The sequence below is a fragment of the Triturus cristatus genome, chromosome 3_2, assembly GCF_964204655.1.
Source record: "Triturus cristatus chromosome 3_2, aTriCri1.1, whole genome shotgun sequence".
Classification (NCBI taxonomy): Eukaryota; Metazoa; Chordata; class Amphibia; order Caudata; family Salamandridae; genus Triturus; species Triturus cristatus.
Window position 1 is genome coordinate 509,376,469 of NC_140584.1, and position 27,878 is coordinate 509,404,346.

General features: G+C 44.9%; 1 protein-coding gene across 4 annotated transcripts in view; it reads left to right on the top strand.

Moving 5' to 3' along the window:
* The window catches only part of USP47 (ubiquitin specific peptidase 47), a 1,403,064-nt gene that overhangs the window by 504,574 nt on the left and 870,612 nt on the right, over positions 1-27,878 (top strand). For 2 of the 4 annotated variants that reach the window (XM_085648190.1, XM_085648188.1), the window contains one exon: positions 19,036-19,200. In XM_085648190.1, coding sequence (XP_085504316.1) covers positions 19,036-19,200 — 165 coding nt within the window. The remainder of the gene's footprint in view (positions 1-19,035; positions 19,201-27,878) is intronic. The other 2 variants (XM_085648191.1, XM_085648189.1) reach the window with 1 other exon arrangement.

Genomic DNA, 27,878 nt, shown 5'->3' on the forward strand with positions numbered 1-27,878 from the left:
GCAAACACGCACTGTGGCGCGTTTTAAGTTGGGGAAATAATTCCCTTTCAATCCTGAGGGACCCTGGGGGCCAACTAGTCCGCCAGGGGCTTCCAGTAAGCGCCACTGCTCTGCGTTGCCGAGAGGTGGTGAAGGCCGTGCCCCTTTTTACACCTCTCTGCAATGGCGCTTACTGGATGTACCTAGTGGGCTTTTTTGCCCCCATGGACCCTCAGGATTCAAGGGAACTTAATCTCCCAACTTATAACGGCCACAGGGCGTGTTTACACAGTGGGGAAGGGAGGGGACGGGGCCTGAGGTGACGTGTGCAAACACGCCCTGTGGCGCGTTTTAAGAGGTAGTTTTAATCCCCTGCCCTATTATATACTAGGGGCTTACAGAGGAGGTCATGCTAATCACAGGGGGACCCCAACGCATAGTGTTCCCTAGTGTATGTAGGTGTTTTCACTGTATTCTGAGTGTCTTTCAACATAGCACTGGCTCTAGGACTGGTTAGTCAGACTCAGTTACCACCAGTATCTGTCTGAAAAAGTTGAGGGGACAGGATGATTTTGCAACAAGGCTTCTTTCTGCTCTTCTGTTTGTTCTTTCTGCACGTTATCCTTCTTCCTGCACTTATCTTAGTCTTTGAGGACTTCTGTTGCTTCTTTCTGCATATCTTTTTTTTCTTCCTGTGCGTTTTTTCTTCTTTCTTCACATGTCCTATCTCTGTAGGCATAGTTAGAAATAGCATTTAAAAAACCTTTGAAATTCACTGAAAAAACCATAGGTTTCAGGCATGTTATAGTTAGGAATTAGCATTTAAAAAACCTTAGAAATTCACTGAATAAACCATAGTACGCATTGTACGTCATGATCATTCTGGGGCTTTCCTCTCTATCTTTCTCTATCATCCCCTCATTTTTTGGGGCAATACACGGTCATTAGTGAGCTGGCCCATTTGTTACATTCGTCCAAAAATGAAGGGGTTTCCGCTCATAGGCACGATTATTTATTTATATATATAGAAACAAAGTCCTGACCTCCCAAGTGCAACGCGGGGGGTTGAATACAGGTACGGACCTCTAATCAATGCGCAATGCTGTCGTCCAAGTAAATACACCAGGCGGCTTCACAAATTCAAATCTGACGTTTTTATTTTCATTTCTGCCAGACAAGTGTCCGCCTCAGACGCGTTTCGATCGCCTCCGATCTTGATCACCTGACGCGCTGATGCCGGACCATCCATTTAAAATCAACTTCATCCAATCACATTGCTCATTGATAATGGACATAAACAAAATGCTCATAAGTTCGAGTGTGTCGTCCTAAAGACATTATGAACTAGTAACAGCATTGATAAATACCAGGCTAAAATATCAGTATCGATATAATTAATAAAGAATAAGCATAACATAGCAAACAAAATATCTGGCAAGTGCCCCTTGATGCTATAATGCTAAGAATTGATTGAAGCCAGTAATGAATGTGCTGAATCAATACATAATTCATTGGTACGATGTAATAAAAAAATACACACTCCTGTTCAAAAGAAATATAGCAATTTGGTAAAGTCCAAGATAAAGAGAAGAAAAAGGCAAAAAAAAAGGAGAGGGGGGGAGAGAGAAAGAAAAAAAGGGGGGGGGAAGGGAAAGAAAAAAAGAGAAAGTACAAATTAATTAATAAAGAGCATGAAAAGAATGGAGAAAGATGAAAAGAAGGGAAGATGGAGAAGAAACTGAGCAGAAGAAATAAGAATGAATGTGCAAAGTGAAGTTGTGACTGCCAGTGACGAGGAAAGAACATAGGTAGGTGATACAGTGACTGAACAATAAATTGCAAAGTATTATATGGCAAATCAAGTCACTTTGAAACAAAAATCACAAGAAATTACAAAAAATTGTGCAGATCCTCACTTGTGTTCATCCCATTAGGCATTTTGGTGTCAAGTAATAGAATGAAGGAGGATTCTAGCTGACGAAGTTGTTTCTCTCTATTGCCCCCACGGATTGAGGAGGGTACTGCCCCAATGACATAATATTTCAAGTCACAGATTTTATTTGCATGGATGGCTTTAAAATGTCGAGCAACAGGATATGTGGGATCCGAGTTAACAATCGCACGCAGATGTTGCAAGATGCGATTGAAAACCGGTAACTTGGTACTCCCCACATATTTAAGGTGACATGTACATTCGAGCACATAAACCGCAAAATCAGTACGGCATGTGAAGTGATGTTTGATTTGTACCGGAATGCTGTGTGATATTCGGAAACATTAATTCCGAATTTGCATGCACGGCATGATGCACATTTAAAAAAGCCAGATCGTGACAACCAAGTGGTCTTTTCTATAGATTCAGGATTAGATTTAACCAAAGCATCCCTCATTGAGGGCGCTCTCCTGAATGTGATAGGTAAATTGGGTAGCAGAAACTTGAGTCATATCTGTCAGAACAATTGGCCAATGTTTGTAGATTATGTTTCGCAAGGCCTTGTGTTGTTTGCAGAATGTGGTAATGAGTCTAATTGGTTGCATGGTTTCATTACTTGCCTCACAACTGTTATCTGTGGTCTGAGGTTGCTTGGTGGAAAGACAGAATTCCCGAGAACAAAGATTTGCTTTGTCAAGGGCTTTTTTAAGGTTGTGTTCTTTATAACCACGGGCAAGGAACCGATTGGTAGCTTCTAGTTGACACTGTTCTAAGTCAGATGGACGGCTACAAATCCGCCGTAGGCGGAGAAATTCCCCGTAGGGTATACTTTGTATGAGATGGGGTGGATGGGCACTGCTGGCATGTAAGATAGAATTGCCAGCAGTGATTTTTCTGTGTAATTTAGTTTCAATGTGGTTGTCTGATATAAAGACCTCCACATCCAGAAATTGCACCCTCTCAGTACTGATAGTAGCCGTAAATTGTAAATTCATCAAGTTGGTATTGATGGATGCTACAAACAAAGAAGCCTCCTCTATGGATCCTTCCCAGACGATAAAGATATCGTCTATATATCTGCCGTAATAGCGGATATGTGCATCCCACATCATCTTGTGGTCGACCCTGAGGACATGTTCCTCCCACCAACCAACCAAAAGGCAGGCATAGGTTGGAGAGAAACATGCCCCCATGGCCACGCCCCTCAACTGTTTATACAAAACTTTATTGAAAAGAAACAGATTGTTATCAAGGCAGAGGCTAATCATTTGAAGTAGCATGGTATTGTGGTCTTTGAAATTGATGGAACGAGAGTCCAAAAAATGTTTGACCGCAGTTAACCCTTGTGAATGTAAAATACTGGTGTAGAGGGAAGCTATGTCAAGTGTAATAAGTATGTAGGTGCGTTGCCAATCAATTGCCTGGATTTTATTTAAAAAATCACCTGTATCCTTAATAAAGGATGGCAGGGCGGTCATGTGCGGTTGGAGAAAATAATCGACATACTTAGACATAGCTTCCAGAAGGTTGTTCCTTGCAGAGATGATAGGTCTGCCAGGTATAGGGTGAGTACCCTTGTGAACTTTAGGAATAAAGTACAAGGTAGCTGTTGTTGGAAAATCATTTTTAAGAAACTAATATTCATTCTTAGACAAAAGTCCCAATCTTTTCCATTGTGCTAAGTGGGAGAATACTGATTTTTTTATTTGAATCAAATGGTCTCGGCCTACTTTGCCATAGCAATTTGTGTCAGATAAATGGCGTTGAGCCTCAAGAAGGTAATCACATTTGGGCCAGAGAACTATATTACCCCCCTTGTCAGCACTCATTACCACAATTTGACCATTATCACGAATTTTTTTGACTAACGCCCAATAGTTTCTCAATTTTGCATTTATTTGACCACACTTGGAGTAAGTGGACAGATTCAATTTTTTTAGATCATCAATTACCATGTCACAGAACACATCTACTGAGTCTTTAGGCATAACCGGATAGAAGCTTGAAGGGGGACGAAACGGACTGGCAGCCGCCAATCCCGTGTTAATTCCTTCAAGACATTCAGAACCAATGTCGGATATCGAGGAGTACGAGCTTTCTTTGGCCAAAGAATGTATAATTTGAAGTGTGTCTGAGTCCCGGACTTGTAGTGTGTCCAACATTGGGTCAGAGGTGGAGGCCACATTCATAGGTTTGTTCAATTGGCAAAACTTTTTGAGTTTAATTTTTCGAATGAATTTGTAGATGTCAATGCGAGACTGTTTGTATGAAAAATTTTACTCGGGACAGAAAGAAAGACCCAACATTAACAGCTGTTTTTCCGCTTCTGACAATACAGTGTCCGTTAGATTGATGATAGTGTTATCCTGAGGGTCTAACGTTTCCATCTCCGTCCCCCTCTGCACCTGTTTGATGGTCTTGAGGCGAGGCCTGCGCCTTTCTCTCCGACGCTGACTGGTGCTGCGTTTGTTTGGCTCAGGGGATTTCTGGGGCGGAGGGTTGCTCGCCTGTCCATGGTTAAAAAATTAAGCTCTTCTCCCAAAGTATGTTTAATGGCCAACGAACTCGATGGTGCTGATGTACTAGGGCCTTCGTCTGAATCTCCACTGGTGAGAGAATTGGTGTCAGAATCAGCTTGAATGGTGATGTTAACATTGCCATCTATATCACGATTAGCTGGAACTTGATCGGTCAAAGCTTTTCTTTTTACATTGTCAAATTTGCGGGAAAACGTAAATACCCTTCCCGCCAAATAGTCATCCCGATCCCTAGCAAACTTAAAAGCTTTCTGGATTTTGATGGTTTCTTCATATTGCTTTAATTTGTTTGCTATGGAGACTCTCCCCTTGGCAATGATGTCCTTTTGGGGATGGGTATCAAGACTTTTGTTCAGCTCATCAATCTCGTTTAGAACTCTTTCTCTATCAATCACGGCATATTTAATCAAAATATGAACCATGTTCATAGAAGCTTGGAGATAGTTGGTGGCCCATTCGGAAAGCATTTCAGGGTGCGGGTTTTCATACGAAGGTGCAATCATAACACGCAATCCCCGTGGCACCCTGCCTATATATATATATATATATATATATATATATATATATATATATTATTATATTATCTACTGGCGGTCGCCAGTAGATATAGTTAGGACCGTGTTTCCATAGGAAATCTGAAAATTCTATTTTGAATAACTTTGGCGCCGGTTGACGAACCCTCGCGAATTTTTCAAAATAGGTGGGGCGCTCCGCTCCGACCCTGAAAGTCTCGGGGTGATTAGTCAAGCGGGGCCCGAGAAAAAAGGGGGGTCCCAAAATGCGTTTTCCCCATGCATTTTTCCATAGGGACCTTTAGTCTAAGGTACAGCCCGAACGGCTGAACAGATTTATTTGAAATTTGGCAAAGAGAAAGTCCTCAGGTCAGGGATGTGCCTTTTGAATATCTGGAGTCAATCTGTTCTGTAGTTCCTGAGAAAATTTCAGTTAAAAGTACATATATATCTATAGGCGCGCACCGTGCGCGTACGGTAAGCATACCGTACGCGCATGCTGACGTGCGCGAGCGTAATTCTGATTGGTGATTACATGACAGTAAACATTCCAGTCGGTCGAAATCAGGAAGTGTCGGCCGCCATTTTGTCTCTCGCAGTCTGAGGCAGTGAAAAACAAAGGTGGAGAATGTTAAAAGGGGGCAGGGTGGACAGTTCCTGACCCCTAGCCTTTGTCAGGAGGTCACTGAAGGACCCCCAAGGATGAAACATTTTTATTTTTTTTTTCGAAAAAGTGCGGGGTGCGCGCACTGTGCGCGCACGGCACAGACAACGCATCGTGGGTGCTCGGTGCGCGAAGCGCACAGAGCGCCCACAGCGCGTGCACGGTGCGCGCACGGTGAAGAACCTGAAAAAAAATATATGAATAAATACATAACTTAGCATTTAAAAAAACGTACAAATTCACTTATAAAACCATAGGTTTCACTCACGTTATAGTTAGGAATTAGCATTTAAAAAACCTTGCAAATTCACTTAAAAAACCATAGGTTTCACACATGTTATTCATTCATTTGATAACTTTATTTCGGTCAAAGACCATAAAAGCACAGATAAAATATGTACATACAGAATAAAATACATAAATAATTAAGCACTTAAGGTAAGAAGTTATTAAACACATGTTATCAAGAAAGACATAATGAACAATTCAGTTCATCAATATTAAGAACAATTAATTAATCAGGGCAGACCTCCTCCGCCACATGCCATATAAAAAACGAGAGACAGAGAACATGATAGGGGGTGAGGTATCATAACTTAAAATCCTACAGGCTTGGGCACATTGTTATAGACCCAGATTTCTACACAGTGGCACCAGCCAGGATCTACGTATTCCATTGTAGGCAGGGCAGAAGAATAGAACATGAACCACATCTTCTTTACTTTCGTTACAAACTGGGCAGATCCCCTCACCTCTTCCAGCCCATTTGCAAGTCAATGCCCCGATTGGGAGGCAACCATACCTTAATTGTGTATATAGCTTTTTTGCCATAGGGGGTTGGATCAAATCTAAAAACTCCTCCCTCCTGGGCACCAATTTTATTTGTAGGAATTCTGTGGTCAACCTACCCATAAATGGTGAGCGGTGTAACAGAGTGCGATTGTGCTGTCTAAGTAAGGCCAACAGCTCCGTTCTCCGTACCGCTGTGCAACTTTCCTCGGGGGCGTCTCCCATAATTGAGGCAGGCCTATCTGATATACTACAGCTTTAATATGGGATAGCCAGGGTATATTTCGGCTCTTCAACTGATCCCAGATTGCAGAGAACTCAGCTCTATAATCACCGAGTTCAGGTGCTGTCCACAGCCTTCTCCAACAGGAGAGGTCGGCTCGATAAGAGTTCAGAGATAGGCTCTAAACCTAGGTCTAGTCTCAAGGGTATAAGCGGAGTGCTCTGGGGGAGCCCTAACAGGTTCCTAATAAATGTATGTTCAACCTTAGAAAGGGTCAATATACGAGTATGACCCCAGAGCTCTGCGCCATACATTGCAGCAGGTCTAGCTTGGGCACCATACATTTCAAGACCTGGCGAGACTGGTTTGAATTGGGTTTTCCTCTGAAACTTATTGATACCTCCCACTATCTGTGTAAGCCTCAGGGCAGATTTGGTTACCTGGGGGCCCCAGCTGAAATCTTCAGTCAGGGTAACACCCAGATATACAAAAGTTCTAACCCTTTCGAGTGGGATACCATTTAAAACTGGACAGGGGCGGGTGCGCTGCGGGGGGCCGAAGATCATAAACTTCGTCTTTTCTAGGTTGATCTCAAGTCCCCCGCGTGGCGCAAAATGATACAAAACCGTCCAATACCCTCTGGATGCCTGTAGAAGTTCGAGACAACAATAAGGTGTCGTCTGCGAACATCAAAGCAGGCACCCGTCCAGATGACAACCGAGGGAAATCGCTATCCCTGACAGTATCTAGCTCACCCACCAGACCATTTATATAGAGGCTAAAAAGCGTGGGAGCCAGGGCACAGCCCTGACGTACTCCTCTAGTAACGGGAAAACGGTCCGATCGTTCTCCATTCTTCCCACATCGTACTTGGGCATAGTTCCCTTTGTGGAAACGCTTCAGGACATCTAGTAGGTAGGGCGGAAGGTTTAGTTCTTTCAAAACCCTCCATAGATTTTCCCTGGGCACAAGATCAAAAGCGGCCCGTAGATCTACGAAGACCAAGTAGAGGCTACCACCCTCAATACTTAGTCTTCCAAAACAGGACCTGTAGCCTAAAAAGCTGGTCCAGGGTCGAAATCCCAGATCTGAACCCAGCCTGGAGGGTAGTTATTATTTCGTTCTCATCCGCCCACCCAAGTATTCTATCCAGAATGATCCGGCCCATGAGTTTCTGGGTAGTATCCAGAAGGCTTATCGGCCTATAGTTTGAGGGAACTAAGGGGCAGCCTTTTTTAAAAATAGGAACAATCTCGGCCCCTGCCCAGGTATCTGGCAGTTTGGCTCCTAACAAAACTGCATTAAACAATACGGCTAAGTACGGTGCCTAAATTTTGGGTTGGGAACGAAAAAGATCACCTGGCACCTTATCGAGGCCTGGTGCTTTATTGGGAAGCTGTCTAGCAATTGCAGATTCAACTTCCTTAATTGAGATGCTCTCAACACTTCCAGAAGCCAGCCTCACCCTGGTGTGGCGGGCTCCACAGTCCGAGGCCCCCCGCAGTCGACACTCGTGCGGGAGGTCTAGGTCCAGCGGAGTACAGAGGAGGTCATCTAGTTGCATTGCCATATCCCTATTCGGATGTTCCGATATGGCAACCGAAGGAGAAGTATACAATGCGGCGAAGTGTGTTTCCCACACTGAGGAAGCAATATTTGGTAGAAAGGATTCCCCACTATCTCTTGTGGCGGAATTCACCAATGCCCAGTAAAGTTTAGCGTCCTTTGACACTAGGACATCCCTCAATTTTTCCCACCTCTCTTCTTCCCATTCCATCCTGCCCCTGGACAATTCCTTCTTATATGTCTGCCTAGTAGCCCTGATATTCAATTTATTTTTTGATTTAATTGCTGCAAGAAGCTCCTTTTTTGATTTCCTGCAGGCGCCGTTGTACCAGGGATGGGTTTTCGGCGCACACCTCTTGGCTCTGACTACAGGGTAAAAAACATCTCCCAGCATCGTAACTAGTTGTTTGTGTGTTTCCAATACCTGTAGATGCCTGGTTGCAACAGCCATCTGGGATATAAAGGGTATTACGGTTTGGTCGATTTTTGCAAGCTGTGAAGGTGACTTTGCCAGGTGGGGCCATTTCACCCTCCTTCTATTATTAGTTAATACAAGGGGGGGCATTGCCATAGCAAATTTGGTCTCAGAATTTTTTAGTCCGAAGGACCCTGGCTTCAAAGTTAAGACCAGGGCATTATGATCACTGTCCTGTCTTTTTTCTATTCTAAAATCCTTCAGCTTGTCCCAATTTTTAGCTTCTACCATTATATAATCGATGATGGATGTTTTATTAGCCCGATTGAATGTTTCTGTTGCTGGGCGGTCAGGATCCACTCTCCCATTGCATGCCCGCAAGGACGTTGCAAGGGAGAGGGATTTTACTTGTAACACCAAAGGTGTCCAGGCTCTAACTGGGGCAATATCAGGGTCTGGGATGTGCCATAGTACATCAACTTCATCCTGGTCGCCCAGCTCGACACCACCCAGCGGTTCAAATTGGCAGTTAAAGTCCCCACCAAGGATTATAGCAACAGAAGGGTCTAGCCCTAAAATAAATGAGCCCAAATCATCGATTGTGTCTGATTCTTTGCCGTTTCTAGTTGGTCTCAAATAAACATTTATTAGTGCTACTGGTGGGTTATCTGGAGGTTTTAATAAGACACATTGGAGATCCAGGGATTTTGTTGGTATTTGCGTTTCCTGGATTCCCAAATGTGTACCTATCCAAATTGATAATCCACCAGATGGGCGGCCTTTGCCTGTGGACATTGCCAAAATGTCATAGGTAGCAAAAGTCGGGCTGAAGCTCTTTTCCAATGCCCAGGTCTCTTGCATTAGGCAGATATCAAATTTTGCCATAAGTGCAGCCCACTCTGGAGTATGCAATTTGTTTTTTAGGCCGGCTATGTTCCATGAAACCAATTTTACGCAGCCTTGTACCAAGTTATCAGGGCCCTCGGTGGCCTTACGACCTCTGTTGCTAATCCTTCCCCGGGTGTCTGATCAGTTTGTAAATCGTCTCTAAGATTTGATAATGGAACTTTCCCCTCTAAGGTCCCTACCCAGCTAGGGGCTTCATTAATGACTTGTTGAATTGGATTTACACCTGAACTAAGTCAATCCACCTCTTCCAATACACTGAATCTGTTCCAATGCGGTTGTAGCGGGAAGAGGGGAGCACGGGTAGACCAACCTTCCCTGTATGTTCCCCCGTTTTCCGGGTTATGGAATGAGAGGTGGTGCCCCCTGTTGGCAAACCTGGCTCTAGGGCGGTGTGGTTCCAAACTAGGGGTAAGGTAAAAATATGAGAGATGTAGTGGGCTTATTTGGGTGTTTTGCCTATAGGTGTAAGTGCTGCATATATGCTCTACGGCAGAGGCATCCCTGAAGTTTAAAATTATTACATCCCCTGCCACTGTCTTTGGGTTCCTCCCAATCCAACCCACTCTTCTGGCCAGCAGGATTTCACCTGAAGTATTTGCTGGTAAGGGTCTATTTACCGTGAGCCACTGGATGCACTTATTTTTTAACTCCCTTTCTCTTTTCCCCTCACTTAAGGGTGGTACACCTACAAGTGCAACGACAAATGGTTGGGCTTCGGGGGGTAGGTTAATTGTTGGCAACTGTTGGGAAGTGGTTCTTAATGTTGCATTACTTTTCATAAATGTATTGGTTTTGTCCCCCAATTCGCCTTCCTTTGCCTTAGTTGGAACTTTATCTACGGCACTTGCCAGATTTCCTATAATTTGGCTACTCTTTTTCTGGGAACCAGTGCTAGGGGGGGCTTGCAGTAGGGCAGGTGTGGATTTTTGAATACCTAGCATTGCTCCTGCATTGGCAATCTGTGCTGGTGGACTATTATTTCCAGCTGTTATATTACAAGGGGCATTGTGTGATGGGGCTTCCGTAGCAAGGGATGCGGAGATTCTTTGTGAGTTAGCTAACTCAATTTTCCCTCCACCCCTGGTATTTACAATGGAAATGAGTTTATCGAGTTTTGATACCAGAGGCTTAAGTTGGGTAACAATTGTCCGTTCCAAGGACGCTTGTAGGTCCGAGACCATGTTAGCGACCCAGCATGGTATTCCTAGCATGGATTCGGCTAAGTTGCTAGATGGGGGTCACCAAATCCTGGTTTGTGAGCTTATTTTTACTCGATTTGTTTAGGATATTTGCTCTCTTATTCCTAGGACAAGGCTTACATGCATCTAACCTTTTCTCTACGACAGGAGGGGTGAGAGTAGTGGGTCGGTCTTGGGAATCTTTAGAATTTTCTGCAAGCAACTGGCTACAGGGCAGGTCTATATAGGATGAGGTCATATAGGAGCTAACCTCCAACGCTTCAGTCATAGTAATTGAAGTGTCTCTTTCCTGTATTGGCATACATAATGATGGTGTAATAGAGAACCGTCTCTCTGTGTTCTCAATGGCATTGGCCACAACACCGATGGTCTGTTGCAGCATTTTATCTATGGCGGTCAGAGTGGGTAGAGGTTGGGAGTCTGCTATCAATGACTTAGTGTGTGACCGTGTGGCTGGAGTTTTAGTTTTAACTTTTTCCCCGTTTTATCATTTTTAAAATTAAAAAACACAAAAAATAGAGTACAGTATAACAGGAAATCTAACACTATCGAGCACTAAGCTCGTTTTTCTCAGAAGATAACTAATCTCTATACAATAGGTGGTTAGCAGTAGAACACACTATGCACAGCTGATGGCTGGTTTGTACATATAGCAACGATAAGTTTAGTCAATTAAGTGTCAGTAAGTGAAATTCCGAACTAACCCAATGTCAGGAACCAAGAGATGTGGCCCAGCCCGGCCTCCTTCGGCCTTTGACGGGCAAGGACGGGCCCGCCCTTGTCCCGGGCGCTGCCCGCGCGCGTCCCGCGCTGCGGGAGGCGCACCGGCCTTAAGAAGGCTTTCCCGCCTCAGCTGGCGATGTGCGCGTGACAAGCGCAGGGGCCTCTGGGGATTGTGGTCCGTGTCGCAGTGATGCAGTTCCCCTCACGGCTTGCAGGTGATATCAAAGAAGTGTATCAGGCAAGAACTCGGCCGTTCCCCTCACGGCAGGAATAATCAACTCCAAGCGCGTTGGTGTTTCGGTGTTGCAAAGGGTTAACCAATTTACCGGGAAGAGAGGTGACTAGAGAGAGTAGCGAGGCCAGCAAGGGAGCCGGTTAGCGGACAATTAGCGATTTTGCTGGTTGGCTGACTCACCTATGCTTCTTGCCTCTGCTGCACTTACACAGCTGCTCTCCCGCTCAGGTGCTCCCTGCTTTCCTGTGCTTCACTCTGGCGGCCCCGGCTTCTCGCACCCCAGCTGCACAGTCTCAACTTTCCTCTGAGCTGCACAGGCTCCGGCGGTTTTCCCGGCCCGTCACACTGTGCTTTAATTGGGCTTGTTAATCCCACAAGCCTGCTGCTGCTGCACCCGCCCCCACTGCCAGACACTGTCAGTTATCCGTTGACTTACGGATGTGCTCCTTCCCACTGCGGGGTGCTCCTTTGGGGCTCCTTGCTCTTACCGGGCACCGCAACGTGACCGTCACTCACAGCCACCTTACGCCAGCTCACCTCCACCTCCTCGAATGCCTGTGGGGTGCGGGAGTCATGGGGCAGCGTGAACCACAGTCCTGCAATCAGCGTGGCTCAGTGGTTTACACACGGTTTTCAATAAATACTTAAGAGGGTCCCTGTACTCAAAAGGTATAATGGGGCGGAGTCCCAGGGAAAGTACAATTCAAACAGACGCACAAAACCCCTGTAAGAGAAGTAGTCAATCTATCCCACAGAATACAAAAAGTCTACTATAACATTCTTTTTTTTGTATTTTATTATAAAAATATATAGAGTTATGTATCAATTTTGTCTTTTTAGATAGATCATTTCATTTTTCTATTCAGAAACATAACAGGCCAACTAGCTCATCCAACTAAGAGCGACGAAGCAATACAATTATTGAAAGACACAACATAACAGCAAGACTCAAACAATTAGTGTTATGTACACAAAAGTGAACAGTTCAGTGAAATCATACAAAACAGGGAATACAATTACAGAAACAATACAGAAAAACATAAGAAGAACACAAATGCGCCGACGCGCGTTTCGGAGTCTTCCTTCCTCAGGGCGCTGATGGCATATCCAACCGGTGAAGACTCAATATAATTTGATATGATAGGCTAAATCAAAACAATCAAGCATTCAATTGAAAAGATTTTCTTTATGCCTCGTCAGTCTCATTTGTAGAGTCAAAAGGCGACTTCGGATAAAATGTGATCCCAAAAGATCAGGATCAATCTCAGTGTAGTATCAACAGCAGGGAGACAAAAATCATCCAGAGGTCATGTACACTCATGTACAAAACGGGACAATGCCGTTAATTCCAGGTCTCTGATCGGATATCACCAAACTAAATCCAAAGTGCATCTAAAATAGTGAATGGAGATTAATTTTCATTAAGAGGGTAATTTCTCTTGCTCCCTTTGTGGGGATCATAAACCGGCAGGCGGTCAATATATGGCTTCCATACCCATGGGCATAATTTCTTCTAACGATACAGGCTCGCATCTACTGGAATCTCCTGCAACAGACGCGGAGGCTCGCTGCCTCTCAATTGAATTTGAATCTGGAATTAACGGCATTGTCCCGTTTTGTACATGAGTGTACATGACCTCGGGATGATTTTTGTCTCCCTGCTGTTGATACTACACTGAGATTGATCCTGATCTTTTGGGATCACATTTTATCCGAAGTCGCCTTTTGACTCTACAAATGAGACTGACGAGGCATAAAGAAAATCTTTTCAATTGAATGCTTGATTGTTTTGATTTAGCCTATCATATCAAATTATATTGAGTCTTCACCGGTTGGATATGCCATCAGCGCCCTGAGGAAGGAAGACTCCGAAACGCGCGTCGGCGCATTTGTGTTCTTCTTATGTTTTTCTGTATTGTTTCTGTAATTGTATTCCCTGTTTTGTATGATTTCACTGAACTGTTCACTTTTGTGTACATAACACTAATTGTTTGAGTCTTGCTGTTATGTTGTGTCTTTCAATAATTGTATTGCTTCGTCGCTCTTAGTTGGATGAGCTAGTTGGCCTGTTATGTTTCTGAATAGAAAAATGAAATGATCTATCTAAAAAGACAAAATTGATACATAACTATATATTTTTATAATAAAATACAAAAAAAAGAATGTTATAGTAGACTTTTTGTATTCTGTGGGATAGATTGACTACTTCTCTTACAGGGGTTTTGTGCGTCTGTTTGAATTACACACGGTTTTCACCGCGGCGGTTACCCGGCTGATGCGGACGGGTGGGGAGCGACGGGCAGATGGCGATAATGGAGCGAGCGATGAATGTTCCACACAAGCTCCACACAAGCTCAAGCTCCTTGCTCCCTGCTCCGGAGTTCCAACTCCAACACCTGATCACACACCTGCGCATGCTCCGTCAAGCCTCTGTATCTCATCACATTAAATATGTGTCTTTCTGAAAAATAAATATTTGTAATATATGTATAGCTAAAGATTAATGGAAGAAGACATGGGTAAATAGGTGTCTAAATACAGTGATATCATATCTGACGTCATCAGCAGAGGATTGCGGTCGCGTGAGTTATAGTTGCCTGCACTAACTATAACGGGGGAATTTCATTGGTTTTTTACGAGGGAAATGTCCAGCTAACTAGAACATGTGTGAAACCTATGTCTTTTTAAGTGAATTTGCAAGGTTTTTTAAATGCTAATTCCTAACTATAACGTGTGTGAAACCTATGGTTTTTTAAGTGAATATATATATATATATATATAGATAGATAGATAGATTCCCGGAAAAAGCATTTGTCACTGCTGACCATGTCATGAATGATGTAATATGTGACGTCATCAGCAGTGTATTGCGGGGGCGCGAGTTATAGTTGGCTGAACTAACTATAACGGCGGAATTTCTCTGGTTTTGCACGAGTAAAATGTCCAACCAACTATAATGTCCCTGAAACCTATGGTTTTTTCAGTGAATTTCAAAGTTTTTTTTAAATATTAAACTACTATTCTGCTATTTGTCAGTAGTACTGTTTTTTCTAACTTTTCCACTACATAAAAGAGAATAAACTGTGAATAAATTACAGTGTTACTTATCAAATAATACAACGTAATTTAACATTTTGAAAACATATTTTTCTCCCTTTTTACTGCTATCGTATTCTACTTAACTACACTATTCAAAATGTTGTCAGTTACACGGCAAGTCCTCTGTCAATTTTGCTTACCAGCCCTGCCGTCCAATGAGAGAATTTGTTATTTAAATGTGGCTATCTAATGAACAAACTAACACTGACGAAGGCCAGGGTGCCGGAACGCGTGTGTTAGCTTTCACGGAAAACAACCAATAAAGGAATTTTTTTTTTGATAGAGCCTTGAGTGCGCCGCACGTTGTCTTTGTTGGCGACGTGGTGTCTTTGGAATATATATATATATCGGTATACACAACCTCCGTCAAAATTAAAAGGACCACGGGAATGCTGGCTATGTGATTGAATGAAATACTTGCCCATGCTAAGCAGATAAAGTCCATTAAGATGTTGGCCGTAAGCCAACATCTGGACCATGAGGGCCTTTACCCACGGTGATGGTTATCACCAACATGACCTACTATATAGGATCATATTCCCTGCCTGGGGTTCCAACAGAGGGCCTTTAGGTGCGTAGCATTGTGAAAGCACCAATTTAGTTCTAAAGTTGATGCACCCCCATGGTATATCATCGTTCAGTCCATATAGGTCAGTATGGAGTCTACAACCTACCTCTGCTCAAATATGAAACATGGTTTTGTCATATCCTTTCCTGACACAAGCGGTGTTCCAGGAGGAGGGAAATTGTTTTTATGTACTTTGGGGAGGCAGTAGGGTACTTAGGGTTGCTTTTGGATGATTCTGACTCGTGTTGGTGATCCAGCCGTTCTCCAGGCCCTTGGTTACTAGAGTGTCAACTTCTTTTTGAATATCAGGAGTGGGATCCCTTGCTAGGCGTTTTATAGTTCCTACAGTCTTTGAGTAGTCTCAAACACTCATCCCTGTACATGATCTTAAGTAAGATCACAATTGCCCCACCTTTGTCAGCAGGGTTTATCACAATGGATTCATCTGCTGCCAGTTCGTTAAGTGCCATCATCTCCTCATTGCTGGTGTTGCAGAAGTTCCCGTAATGGTAATTTCCCAATGTGTGTATCTCCTGGTTCACTGCATTTTCAAACGCCAGCACCTCTGGTGACATTTCAAAGGTAGGTGGAGTGAAAGTAGATTTTGGATGCCATCCTGTATTCTTGTCATGTTGTTCACACGGTGGTTGGTCTTTTCCGTAAAAAATCGTCAGTCTCCAACGTTAGTTTGAAGGCATCCTCCTCTGGAGTTGGTACATAGCAAAGTCCTTTAAGTACCCTGTTTCCACTTTGTCAGGGTGCACTTGCTGTAGTTGATCATATAGTCCAGGGATGACATATGGTGGCGTTACTTCCCACTCTCTATCTATGTGATTATAGAAATAGCTATGCACGTGGTATCTGTAGTTTACCTTGGTCAGCTGTGTACTCTTTTCTAGATTTCAGACCTAGTTCTTAGACTTCTTCTCTTGAAAATAATTCAAAGAGATCACATTGTAGAGTTCGAAAATACTCTGAGACTTGGGTGATTATGTAGTCATCTCTCCATGCTCTGACCATAGCTCTTGTAATATTCCTGATTCTGTAATGCTGACGGTCATACTTTGGGTCATCTTTATGAACAGTTCTGTATTTGACAAGGACCAGGTCCCTTTGACGCAGACGAGAAAGGCTTGAAACTGCTTGTTGATACAGGATGTCATCTTTTCATGTTATCATTTCGCAGTGGGTCAGAAGAACCTGAATGGATGGCGATCAGACAGCTGATCAGAGACTTGTATAGCACAAGCCTTGACCAAACACCAACTTTCTAAAGCATGATTGCTGAAAAGAAAGGTGCACGTCTAAGTTCCAGTAGGACACTACCAATCGCATTTGAATCCAGCACGAACGTGGGAAATGCAGTGGCACTCAGTGCTACCAGCCTGCCCTGGTTGAATTTAATGAGCCAATTAGAATCGTGAGTACACAAACTGGCATCATGTACTATAATAAACGAAGACAGTTATGAGACTACACATTAAGTACGTTGCATTCTGATTTTGCTGATTGGAGTGCCGAGTCCGCACTTCAATCTGCAGGTCATAAGACCTGTTTGTGGTCCAGAAACCTGACATTTGGTTTTACAAATCAGTCTCAGCTGCTCCACCTGAGCCTATGCTGAATTTATGGAGCAGATTTATTGCGGGTTGATTCCGCGTGGTTTAGGTGCTATGTGTTCGTTTAACAGGGAGGTTCAGAAGAGAAAAAAGTGTCTCGACCTGAAAAATGTGACCCACCGTAGTGAGAGGATAGTTGATTTTACGAGGCATGATCGGTCTGTCATCTGTATAGGTGAAGTACCAGGGATTGGCCTAAGAGTGAGTACCAGTCTACCATCTTAACATTAAAGACTGATTAAAATGTTATTCTGTTAAACGGATCTTAGATCAGAGTCTCCATGTTGCCTGTATTTGTAGATTCTAGGGTTTACATTATCCCGACATTGTTGCACCTAAAGCGCATTGCAGGGTTTTTACTTTTGCCCCAGATTACTACAGGGTCTTTCTCTGTTTTGAGGCTCTTCTCCACTCAAATTGCCATATCCTCTTTTATGTCTGACACATGCTGTTCTGACGTGCCTAATTTGGTTGCATGATTATCAAGATGTTCAGACATATGATTTTTTGGCAGAGATAAACGCATATGTCCGTATGGTTTTGATGTCTTGAGTATCTGGGCACTTCAAATAATGAGGGAATCAGCCATGTCCTCTGGAGCTTGATCTTTATCCTCAGTACAAACTAAGTGCCTACACTGAAGTTATAACTTGGATTGTCGTTGGTCTGTCTTGCCCATCTTAGTTAGGACTGTCACCAAATGAATCCTTTAATGTGAGTAGATCACAACGTCCAGTTTGACCATCCCCGTCTCATGCTCCAAACCTGGTCAGTTCATTTGTGTGCCAGAGTGTGTCACTAAAGCGGCGTCTGTATTGCAGCAAAGCCCTCGGACGAGAGTCCAGTTGGTGTTTTTTAAGCTGCTGTGGTTATCAGCTAAGCTCCTCAGCTCCCCCCCCCCCCCCCCTCCCCCTCCGGTTCTAAGAGGGCAAAGCAGAGTGCCCAGTCTGTCCCCAGTAAGTATCACTGGATGAAAGTCACTCTCCAAAATAAACACCATCTTCACGTTTACACTGTCCAGAGCTAGAGAAAGGAGTCCAATTGTAAAATCCATTTACTTTGTTTTAGCATCTAGGTTTCTCGTAGACAGAGGTCAGTGTTATGTCACTGCTCTCTTGTGTCTTGATTCCGAAGCTGTGTCAATGATGCGCAAGTTCAGTGTCCCCAAGCTTCTATTTGGGCGCCAACCATCACTCCAGAACTTCACGCACCTCCACTGGTCTACCAGACAAGGGTTAAGTGGTCTTCGGCAGCTGCTTCCCTGATAAACGTACTCTTGGAGCTTTGCAATAAGTCCTCCACCTGTCGTTAACCATTGCTGTGCTCGACCCTAATGGCCCCAGATGCCTCACCACAGTGGAGATATAGCCCGAACTCACTCCACCCTGGTGCCCAGTTTGTAATTCTCCGCAGTGTTTTATGTGCCTTCTCTCACGCTTTGGTTGTGTTGCATGCTGTCTTGTTCCGCTCCTCAACCTCGCCACTTTAAGCATCTGCTTGACAGCACAAGGACACAGCCAGTGTGCAAATGCTCTGCCACTGGTGTAGTGCGCAGCAGTTAGTTTAAGACGAGCTACTAATGCTCCAAGCTGTCTCAGCGCACATCTGGCGCAATAGCACTTCTCACCCACATTAAGTGACGTATTATGTATGCGGCTAGTGGAACTGCTTCGTATTTCACACAGCATAATTCTGGACATCTGTGCAGTCACAGAAGTGTTCAGGATACTATCCCACATGTTATGTAAAAGGGTGAACCTTTATTCCTTGAAGAGTGACTGATAACTCTGGCAAAGTCAATGAAATGCCTTTGAAATCTTTCCTCACAGGAAGGAGGATTGAAGTCATGGGTATTATGTAGAAAAAATTGTAGAAAAGAGATGGTTGTTATTTCTGTTTTGTGGTGTTTTGCTGCTAAATTATTGCCCAATTACTTTTTTATAAATTCATTTTGTGAACATATTGTGATCAGTGTCTTAGTCACCATACATGAGGGGTGATTTTCTATGAATCATGATTTCATACACCACTTTTGTAATCCACTGTTCTGGTTTTCAATTCAAAGAAGTCCCCTCAGACTGAAAGTTGCACTGACAGCGGAGCAGAGAATGAAGGCAGTTGTCACAGTGACCAGATGAGCAATGATTTCTCAAACGATGATGGGGTAGATGAAGGAATTTGTCTTGAAAGTAATAATCCAGAGAGGATTTTGAAGCTGGGCACTGAAAAGGTAATTATTTTTTCTGAAACAACTGTTCAGTGCTCAAGAATTTCCAGTCATTCCCACTGTTTTCATGTTAAACTGCAATGTTTTCATGCTCACTCTTTGGCCACTAAAAGAAATGTGATGTTTTTCATGTAGACTTTTTTGAATTTTAATTTTAGGTATTGGATAAAAACCTTTCTGATGGATACTTCTACCTGTTGAATAGCACAAGATGCCAGATCGGACCTGGAAACTTTTCTATGGGTCTTCCGGGTCTGTTCCCTTTTGTCTGCTCGCTTCAACATGGATTTAGAGCTTCTCTCTTCACTGCTTTCAGTGTCTTCCCTCAAGATAATTCTCTTGTTAAAATGATGTGCAGTGCTTCAAGGATGTCCCCGCCCAAGAGGTTAGGAATTAGGCCCTATTGTTATTTCAAGAGGCAAATATCTATCATTGACACACACAAGGTCTGCTTATGGTGTCTGCTTTCAATGCATGACTTGAGGTTGTGCTAATAATGCTGCAGTATGGATCTCAAGGCCAACATGGAAGGGGGGGGGGGGGGCGTGGGTGCGACACCAACAAGATGGCCGCAACCTTGTAAGGCTCCAGAGGCAGTGGGCCACAAAATCGCCTTGCCACCACCTATATCACCCCGGAGGCAGAGGACAGACCTCCCACGGCAGCCCGGTGAAGACTGGACTGCTAGCCCATGAGCCGCAGTGGCTCTGGGACTAAGCAACGAATCAGCATCTGGATAGGCCCATCCCACCTCAGAGCGTAATCCCACCTCAGAGCCCAGCAGCGACAGGGGCAGCACTAGAGCCTGAGCCCGGGACCATCCGGTCCTTCTGGTGCTGTCCCAGCGGTACACTACTGGCCTGGCTGTGAGGCCTGAGAACGTGACAGGAGCTGTGCCGCTCAGTGGGGGCAGCCTGGGCATGGTGACTCCATCGCCTGCCGCAGGAGCTGGCTCAGGGCCTGAGAAGGAACATCGAGGGCGGCCGAACACTGACCTCTCCCATCGGCACTTTACCGTACCCGGTGCCGCTGTGATACTGATTCGGTGGCCTGCTGTGCTGTGGTGGAGACGGGCCCGCTGCATTACATATGGGCTACATAATGGCCTAAAGACTCCACTGAAGCCGGCGGGAAAGAACGCACAATGGCCTTGAAAAGGTGCTGCATGGGGCGATCAGCTGATGCTCTGCTTGGGCCCAGACCTCTCCTACATTATTAGTGATCGCTGCATGCTAGGCCACCCCTGACCCAGAAGCAGCTGACCAATGCGGGCTCGCCTGCCACCCCGTGCAGCGTCGCACTGTATTGCGAATCGGTCCCTCCGGGCTTCAACAGCTGGACGCCAACCTTCATATTGTGCGTAGCTACCTGCTGGCATCACCAACAACAATGGACAGGACAGACCCGAACAGCGCAAGCTGCAATCTTACCAAACTGAACCATTGAGAGGTCGGGGAATAAGCTCTGATGCGGACTAATCCACTGGAACTCCTGCAGAGGTGCCCCCTGCTAATGACGCCACAGCCATTATGCTTTAGTTAAAAGCGGGCTTTCGAGCCATGGACGCCTACTTTGACACACTGGCTACTAGTAAATGGACAGACTGGGTGAGCGTCTGGCCCACCAGGGGGTGAGGCTGGATGGCGCAATGGAAAGAATATCCGGACTGGAGGACGCATCAACCACAGTTAAGAAGTGCCTTGAGAAAGTAGAGCGTGTTCTCAAACAGGGGCCATAAAAATGGAAGATTTAGAGGCCAGATCGAGGTGTCACAATATTCGCATCTCTGGAGTGGCCAAGACCACGAACATAGGTCGCTCCGACTTATATGTGGAGCACCTGCACACTGAACTATTTGACCACTCCAGCTTCTCCCCAACTTTTTCTGTAGAGAGAGCGAACCGCACTTTGGGGCCGCGACCCCCTCCAGGCGCCCCATCACGTTTCATCATCTCAAGGCTCCTTAACTACATATACAGAGAGTCTGCTCTACGCCTGCCTCTGGAGCACGGTCAGCTGCAACACCAGGGATCTGCTATTTCCATATATCTGGGTGTCACCACCACTGTCCAAGAAGCTCAACGTAAATTTAGTGATGTAAAGAACACGCTTCGGAAGCTGAACATACGGTATACCATGCTATATCCAATCCGGCTGAAAATCGGCCATAATGGGAAACCCAAGATCTTCGAGACCCCTGCAGATGCTGCCAGCTACTGTAAAAAGCTATCAAATGGCTCTCCTGCGCACTCCTGGGACAGCCCAGCATCGTACTGAAGACTGATGGTGCCTAGTATGCCGCAGAATGACACAGAACATCCAAATATTGAACTATGCTGCATGTATGGACCCACCTAAAGGCGACTTGTCTCGACTCTCGTCGCTGGGGCCCTGGAAGATGCCCCCACATGCCAGCCTTCCACCTTTACTGTTACTAACGATACCTCGAGGCACGGATCTTGTACTGTGTCTTACATCTCTATATAGTTTTCTAGTTTGGCCGCTTCCTCAGGGCTGCGGAACATACGGTATACCATGCTATATCCAATCCGGCTGAAAATCCCCCATTATGGGAAACCAAAGATCTTCGAGACCCCTGCAGATGCTGCCAGCTACTGTAAAAAGCTATCAAACGGCTCTCCTGCGCCCTCCCGGGACAACCCAGCACCGTACTAAAGACTGATGGTGCCTAGTGTAGGAAGGTGGATATCTGACTATGGTTACCCCCAACTTTTTGCCTAGTGTCTAGCTGGTTTTTCGACTTAGTTGGTCTGAGATCCTGCCATTCAGGGTCTCAGGTTGTCTGCTCTCTCTTTAAAATGGACTCCATGTACCCTAGGTACATACCCAATTGGTAAGGATCACCTTATTGGACCCTGTACAGTGTACCCTAGGTACCCAGGGCGTAGGTGTACCCTAGGCCTCCCAGGGGCTGCAGCATGTATTATGCCACCCCTGGTCTGGCCTTCCAATCAGACACAACTGGCTGATCACTCAGCTGGGGCAAGGTCGTGTAACCACCCCTTGCTTAGATATAGTATACCTATATCTACCCTTATATATAGACACATGTGTACCTATCAGCCACTCCTATGGCAGGCCTTAACAATCCTGGAGGCAGAGTGCTTGGTAACATGTGAGATGGTGCTCTAGCATGAGCTGAGCCTGTCTACAGCTTTCGGAACCATGTCCTTATAGCTGTTCTATGATATAGCCTACCATATACTCTTAAAGTGCCTTATAATCTTAAACGGTTATGGTAACTATGGTTTGGCTTTATCAAAACATGTCGTGTAAGGTGTCTAACACTTTGGAATAATACCCCCATACCATTTCTGGGGATGAGGATATTATTCCTCCCTTCTAGAGGGAGAGACATGTTAAAATCCTACTTTGCTGTTTAACTCTCACCAAAGCCTCAGCATCACCAAATGGATGCTGCTGCCACAGACACGAGTCTGACCTCCTGCTGCTGGGAGCCCTCCCAGCCAGGGAGGCCTGGACAATAGGTTTCCTGCTTGGGGAGGTGCTAGCACCTCCCCAGACAGACTTTAGTGTATTGGGACAGGGAGGGCTGAAAGGAATGAGACATGCCTGGGGCACACAAGGTGCTGCATGCATAGTCCAGTTCAAACCGGTGCTGGGGCACTCCAGCCCCAGCTCTGGCGCGAAACTGGACAAAGGAAAGGGGGTGTAGCCACTCCCCTTCCTGGTCCCACCCAATAGAGGTACCTTGCAGGTAGCCCAGCCCACTAGCCCAGTATATTAGTAGCTAGTTGGGCCCTGCTAAAGTAGATTATCCTGAACCTGCAACTTGAACAGAAACACTGGACCTTCGACATTCGACGAAAGAAGAAGACTGAAGAATCTCCCTTGTGGCCAAGGAGTGGTCACCCTGTGCGAACAGGCACCATCAAGAGACTTACCCTTTGCTTTGCTGAAGTTCTACGAGGGACCGACTGCAGAGCCTGACCAGAGCCTTGACTTCCAGACTTCTCCGACCCTGATTCAGATCCACAGCCGAGCTGAGATCCGTGGAGGCGTCGAGAGACGTGGGACCGGCTACCTGGGAAAAGTGGCGAGTATCTTCCAGCGCAGCTTCTGAGGCACCATCGAGGTTGTGCACCGGGGATTGAACCACCATCTGCACCGAAGATCAGCCCCCCACACTCCACGAGTCCTGCGTTGGGCCCTTCTGCATTTTCCTGCTTGCCGCGTCTGTCCGGTTGCTTGCCCGGTGGCTAGTAACCTTTGCGACAACACACCTTCAATTTTCCACTGCTGGATTGGCTCCTCCAGACTGGCTCCTGCTCCTCTGTAAAAGAGAAGCACTCCAGACCTTCCTGGTCTGCACCAGAAGCAAGTCCTCCATTCTTCGTGGGTTCCGCTTGCCAAGGCCTGGTGAGTCCTAGTTCGACTTCGACGCCGCCGACAGCACAAGCCTTCGTGGGACAGTTCGCCTCCTGGTCCTGGTCGTCCTCGACGTCTCCTGGTACCCGTGGCTGCTGCGACAAGCTTCACCTTCACCTGCATCTTCACGACATCGCCTGGTTCCTTCCTGGTTCCACGTGGTCACTGGCTAGTGACCCAGACTCTGTCCCTTCTGCTTGCAGGTATCCTTCCTTCTTGATCCCGGCCTTGGGATCCACCGGACACTCTTCACTAACTGCCTGTCAGCATCTTTCCTTCAGGCATCCATAGGAGTAGACGACGAAACCCGACGCAAGTTCACACCTATGCACCCGCAGCCCGTGGGCTAGGTATCTTGGGTTCTCCGGTGCTCATCAGGGTATTGACTATCCTAGTGTCTCGTTCTCAAGTCTCGACTTCCTAGCTACTCCAGAAGTGTCCTAAATCTTATTAATTCTAAACTGTACTATTTCTATAGATTATACGCATTACGCGTGAGTGTTTCCACTCTGCACCTGAATCCCGTGGGCCTCCCACTTCCTAACTGTTGGTAGGGTAGTGTAGCCCCAGCGATTCCCTAGGCCTATCCTATTTCCGTGACAGTGGTCCTTATACCACTTACTTAGTATATGGTTTGCGTGGCCCCTAGGGCCTAACTGTATTACTTACCTGTGTGACTTAATGTATGGTTGAATAAGACTGTGTTGTACTTACCTCGAATCTCATAAAGAGTGCTGAGGGTTTCACTAGAATAAATACACTTTATTTTATATATATATCTGTTGTGGTGTCCTTTCATTTGGTATTCAAGGGATTGCATATGGTATAACAGCTGGCTTCACATGCCATACAGAGTTTAGCCTAAGACTGCTCTTGTCCATGCTACCACTAGGATAGCTGGTCTATAAGGTTGACTTTACAACCAATCACCATAAGGGTTGTTTGGACTGATACAAGGTGTACACTAGAATTAGTGACATCATATATCAGGCCAACTTCTCACACCTAGTATGCCGCAGAATGACACAGGACGTCCAAATATTGAAGTATGCTGCACGTATGGACCCACCTAAAGGCAACTTGTCTCGAAGCTGGGGCCCTGGAAGATGCCCCCACATGCCAGCCTTCCACCTCTACTGTTACTAACGATACCTGGAGGCACGGATCTTGTACTGTGTCCTACATCTCTATATCATTTTCTAGTTTGGCCACTGCCTTCGGGTCACCTCTGCGCCCCCCTGGTGTGTACCCTGGTCAGAAGATTGGGTATTTTTATTTATTTGTTTCTCATAATTGGGAATCGCTGGATGTTTTTGTATTTAGTGTGGAAGGGGAGGGGAGAGGGAAGGTGTGGGTATATTTCGGAGCAGAGTTTTAAATATTTTTCGTTCATAACCACGCAATGCCTTAAAACAACCCAGTTTGCGCCTGCTACCGTCACTATACTCCCACACATCCTTTATCCCAAACTTCACCTCTGCACTGACACGTGACATAATTAAACCATTGGAGATATCCTGTATCATTTGGAATATATGCGGTATTAACCCGCGCAAGGGCAAGCAAGTTATGCCATATCTAAACCGACATGGTGTTAAAATAGGTTTCCTGCAAGAAACGCATTTACGCCCAGATTCTCATCCCATCTTCGCTAAAACTTGGGGCACAAATTGATTTCTCTTCATACAGTTCATACTCAAGGGGCACCTCCATACTTATACACAAAAGCGTCTCTTTTCAATTGCACACTTCACACTTGGATCTAGAGGGCCGATACGTTATACTGCATGGTCTACTTGCAGACAACAAAATCAGGGTGGTGTTCCCCACGTGACACTTGATTACTTTGCACATCAGGCTCACACCTATTCGCACTCTTACCCACCCAACTAAACTACTGAACCCAATATATGGAATAATGTTACATTTATTTATTATAGTAACAGTATAAAATATTCTTTAAAAACAGTGCTGTTGGTTTCAAATCAAACAAAAATCTGCTATATTCTGATGTTGTTCACACATTGGCATCTTTCATATATGCCGGCACAGTTTATACAACAATACATACAGGATGGAAATACATTAATTCATCACAATCATTTAAAAAAACAAAACTCATTAATATCTCGCATCTGGCCATCCAGATGCACAAAATAAAACCAAAACCCTAAAGTTGTCGACGCGGAGTTTCGGTGGATCAAAGTCTATTGGAACCACCTTCTTCAGGACTCTAACTTTAATGACAACAGTAATCTATTAATAAACATATATATGAAAAACACAATTACTACTATTTAACGATAACAAAATCACATATAAAGAGTTCAGTACTGTAATGTAACCATATTTACCCTGGTCTAACCACTACTCAGACCTCATTCATAGCAAATTACAAAACCGATTGTGGAATGAAAAGAGGGGTCTAGCTATTTAATCAGTTGCCTTGCCCTGCACTGAATAAGGGTATGTACAAATACCTGTATGTTGTCTTTAAGGGTATATGTTGTTATTCCAGAAATCCCTCCAGAATATATTCTGTTGTAAAACAAGAGAACATGGTATCTATATAGCTCGATTTTATGGTCTAAATCACTTCGAAAATCTTCATTACATTCAAAGGGTAATTTGGTATACCCCTGATCTGCTCCAGTTAGTTCATAAACTCCGCTCCCAATCTCTTATCTGCTCTAACACTCTGTAAAGATAAAACACCTATCAGGGTATGGTCCTGGCATCCCCTTTTCAATGTGTATTGCTTATTGGGCCCAGTTCCTAGCATATATAGCTTACCTATTACTGTTTTGTTGCTCCCGAAGTTTCCCTTTGGGTATGTGTCCTGTCCATGATTATTTTGCTATACACTGAACCACTAGTGCACATACGAATTAATGGATCATTAACAGAACACTTCCCTATCACCAGAGGGACTAGGCAGGGTTGCCCATTATCCCCTCTACTTTTCATTATTGCAATGGACCCCTAGTGCACCACATGCATGCCAGGCACCTTCTTCGGGGGCTCCAACTCGAGAGCGGACCTCTACTTTTATCCTTATATGCCGACGATATACTTTTATTTCTTAGACACCCTGCGTACAACCTCCCGGTCAGCTCCATGACCATCACTCCGTCACAGGAACTATGAGCCCAGCCCTCCCTCTATTTCAGCACCAAAATCACCAACATATACAACAATTTCTCATCACAACCTGATCCCTCCTCACTCGCCGTCTTCCACTCGGACAAGAAGGACATCAAGAAACCACAATAACATGCTGGCTGACTATAACTCAGTACCTTTGCCAAATAGCATGGCCTCTGTCTTATTGCTGTTTAATTGTAGATAGTTGTTACTCATCCAAGCAGCGACTTTCATCATACAGTTTGCAAATTTAGTCTTCACCTTGTCAGAATCAGGAAAACAGTAGTTGAGTATCATCAGTGTATGACACTACATCCACACCGCAGGCTCTAACGATTCTGGCTAATGGCGCCACATAGATGTTAAACAAAGTAGGGCTCAGGCGCGCTCCCAAGGGAAGTCCCTTGTTCATATGCATCAGTCGAGACTTGAAAGAATCCAAGCACACCTGTTGGGCTTGGTTGGCAAGGAAGTCCATGAGCCAATGTAGTGCCCTGCCATGTAGCCCAGCCTTGTGAAGCCCAGGGGTAAGAATAGAGTGGGAGAGTGTGTCAAATGCTGCTGACAGATCCAACAATACCAACGTGACCAGAGTTCCTACATCAAGGGAGTGCCTGATATTATCTGAAATGAAAATCATTAAGTTTGAGAAAGCTATTAATTTTAATTGCAAAATAACACTAAATTGGCTAAAAGATGTATGTAAGAAAGTGGCTATAGAGTCAGCCAAGGACCACAAAAAGGGGATTAGATGAAGGGTTTATGAAATTGGCAGCAAAGTTGTTAAAACTGTGGTTTGTCAGTAGGAGAGAATAAACTTCCAGGTGAAATGAAAGCTAACAACCTCACCAGGATAGACGATCAACTCTGACAAAGACAAGGCACATGCATTCAAGCCTTAAAATGAGAGACTGAACAGCTCCCATGTTACAATGAAAAGCTCTGGCAGAAAACGTTTCTTGAAAAAAATAAACTGATCTCTATTAACTGACACAGATTGATTGCTGCTGGCAGAAGTACGTTTGATTGAGAAGATTTCCATCGCCATCGCCCTGCTGCAGTCAGGGATCGTTTACACCTCAATTGTCCCCTTTATTGTGCAAGTGTCTCTCCTATTTACAAAAAAG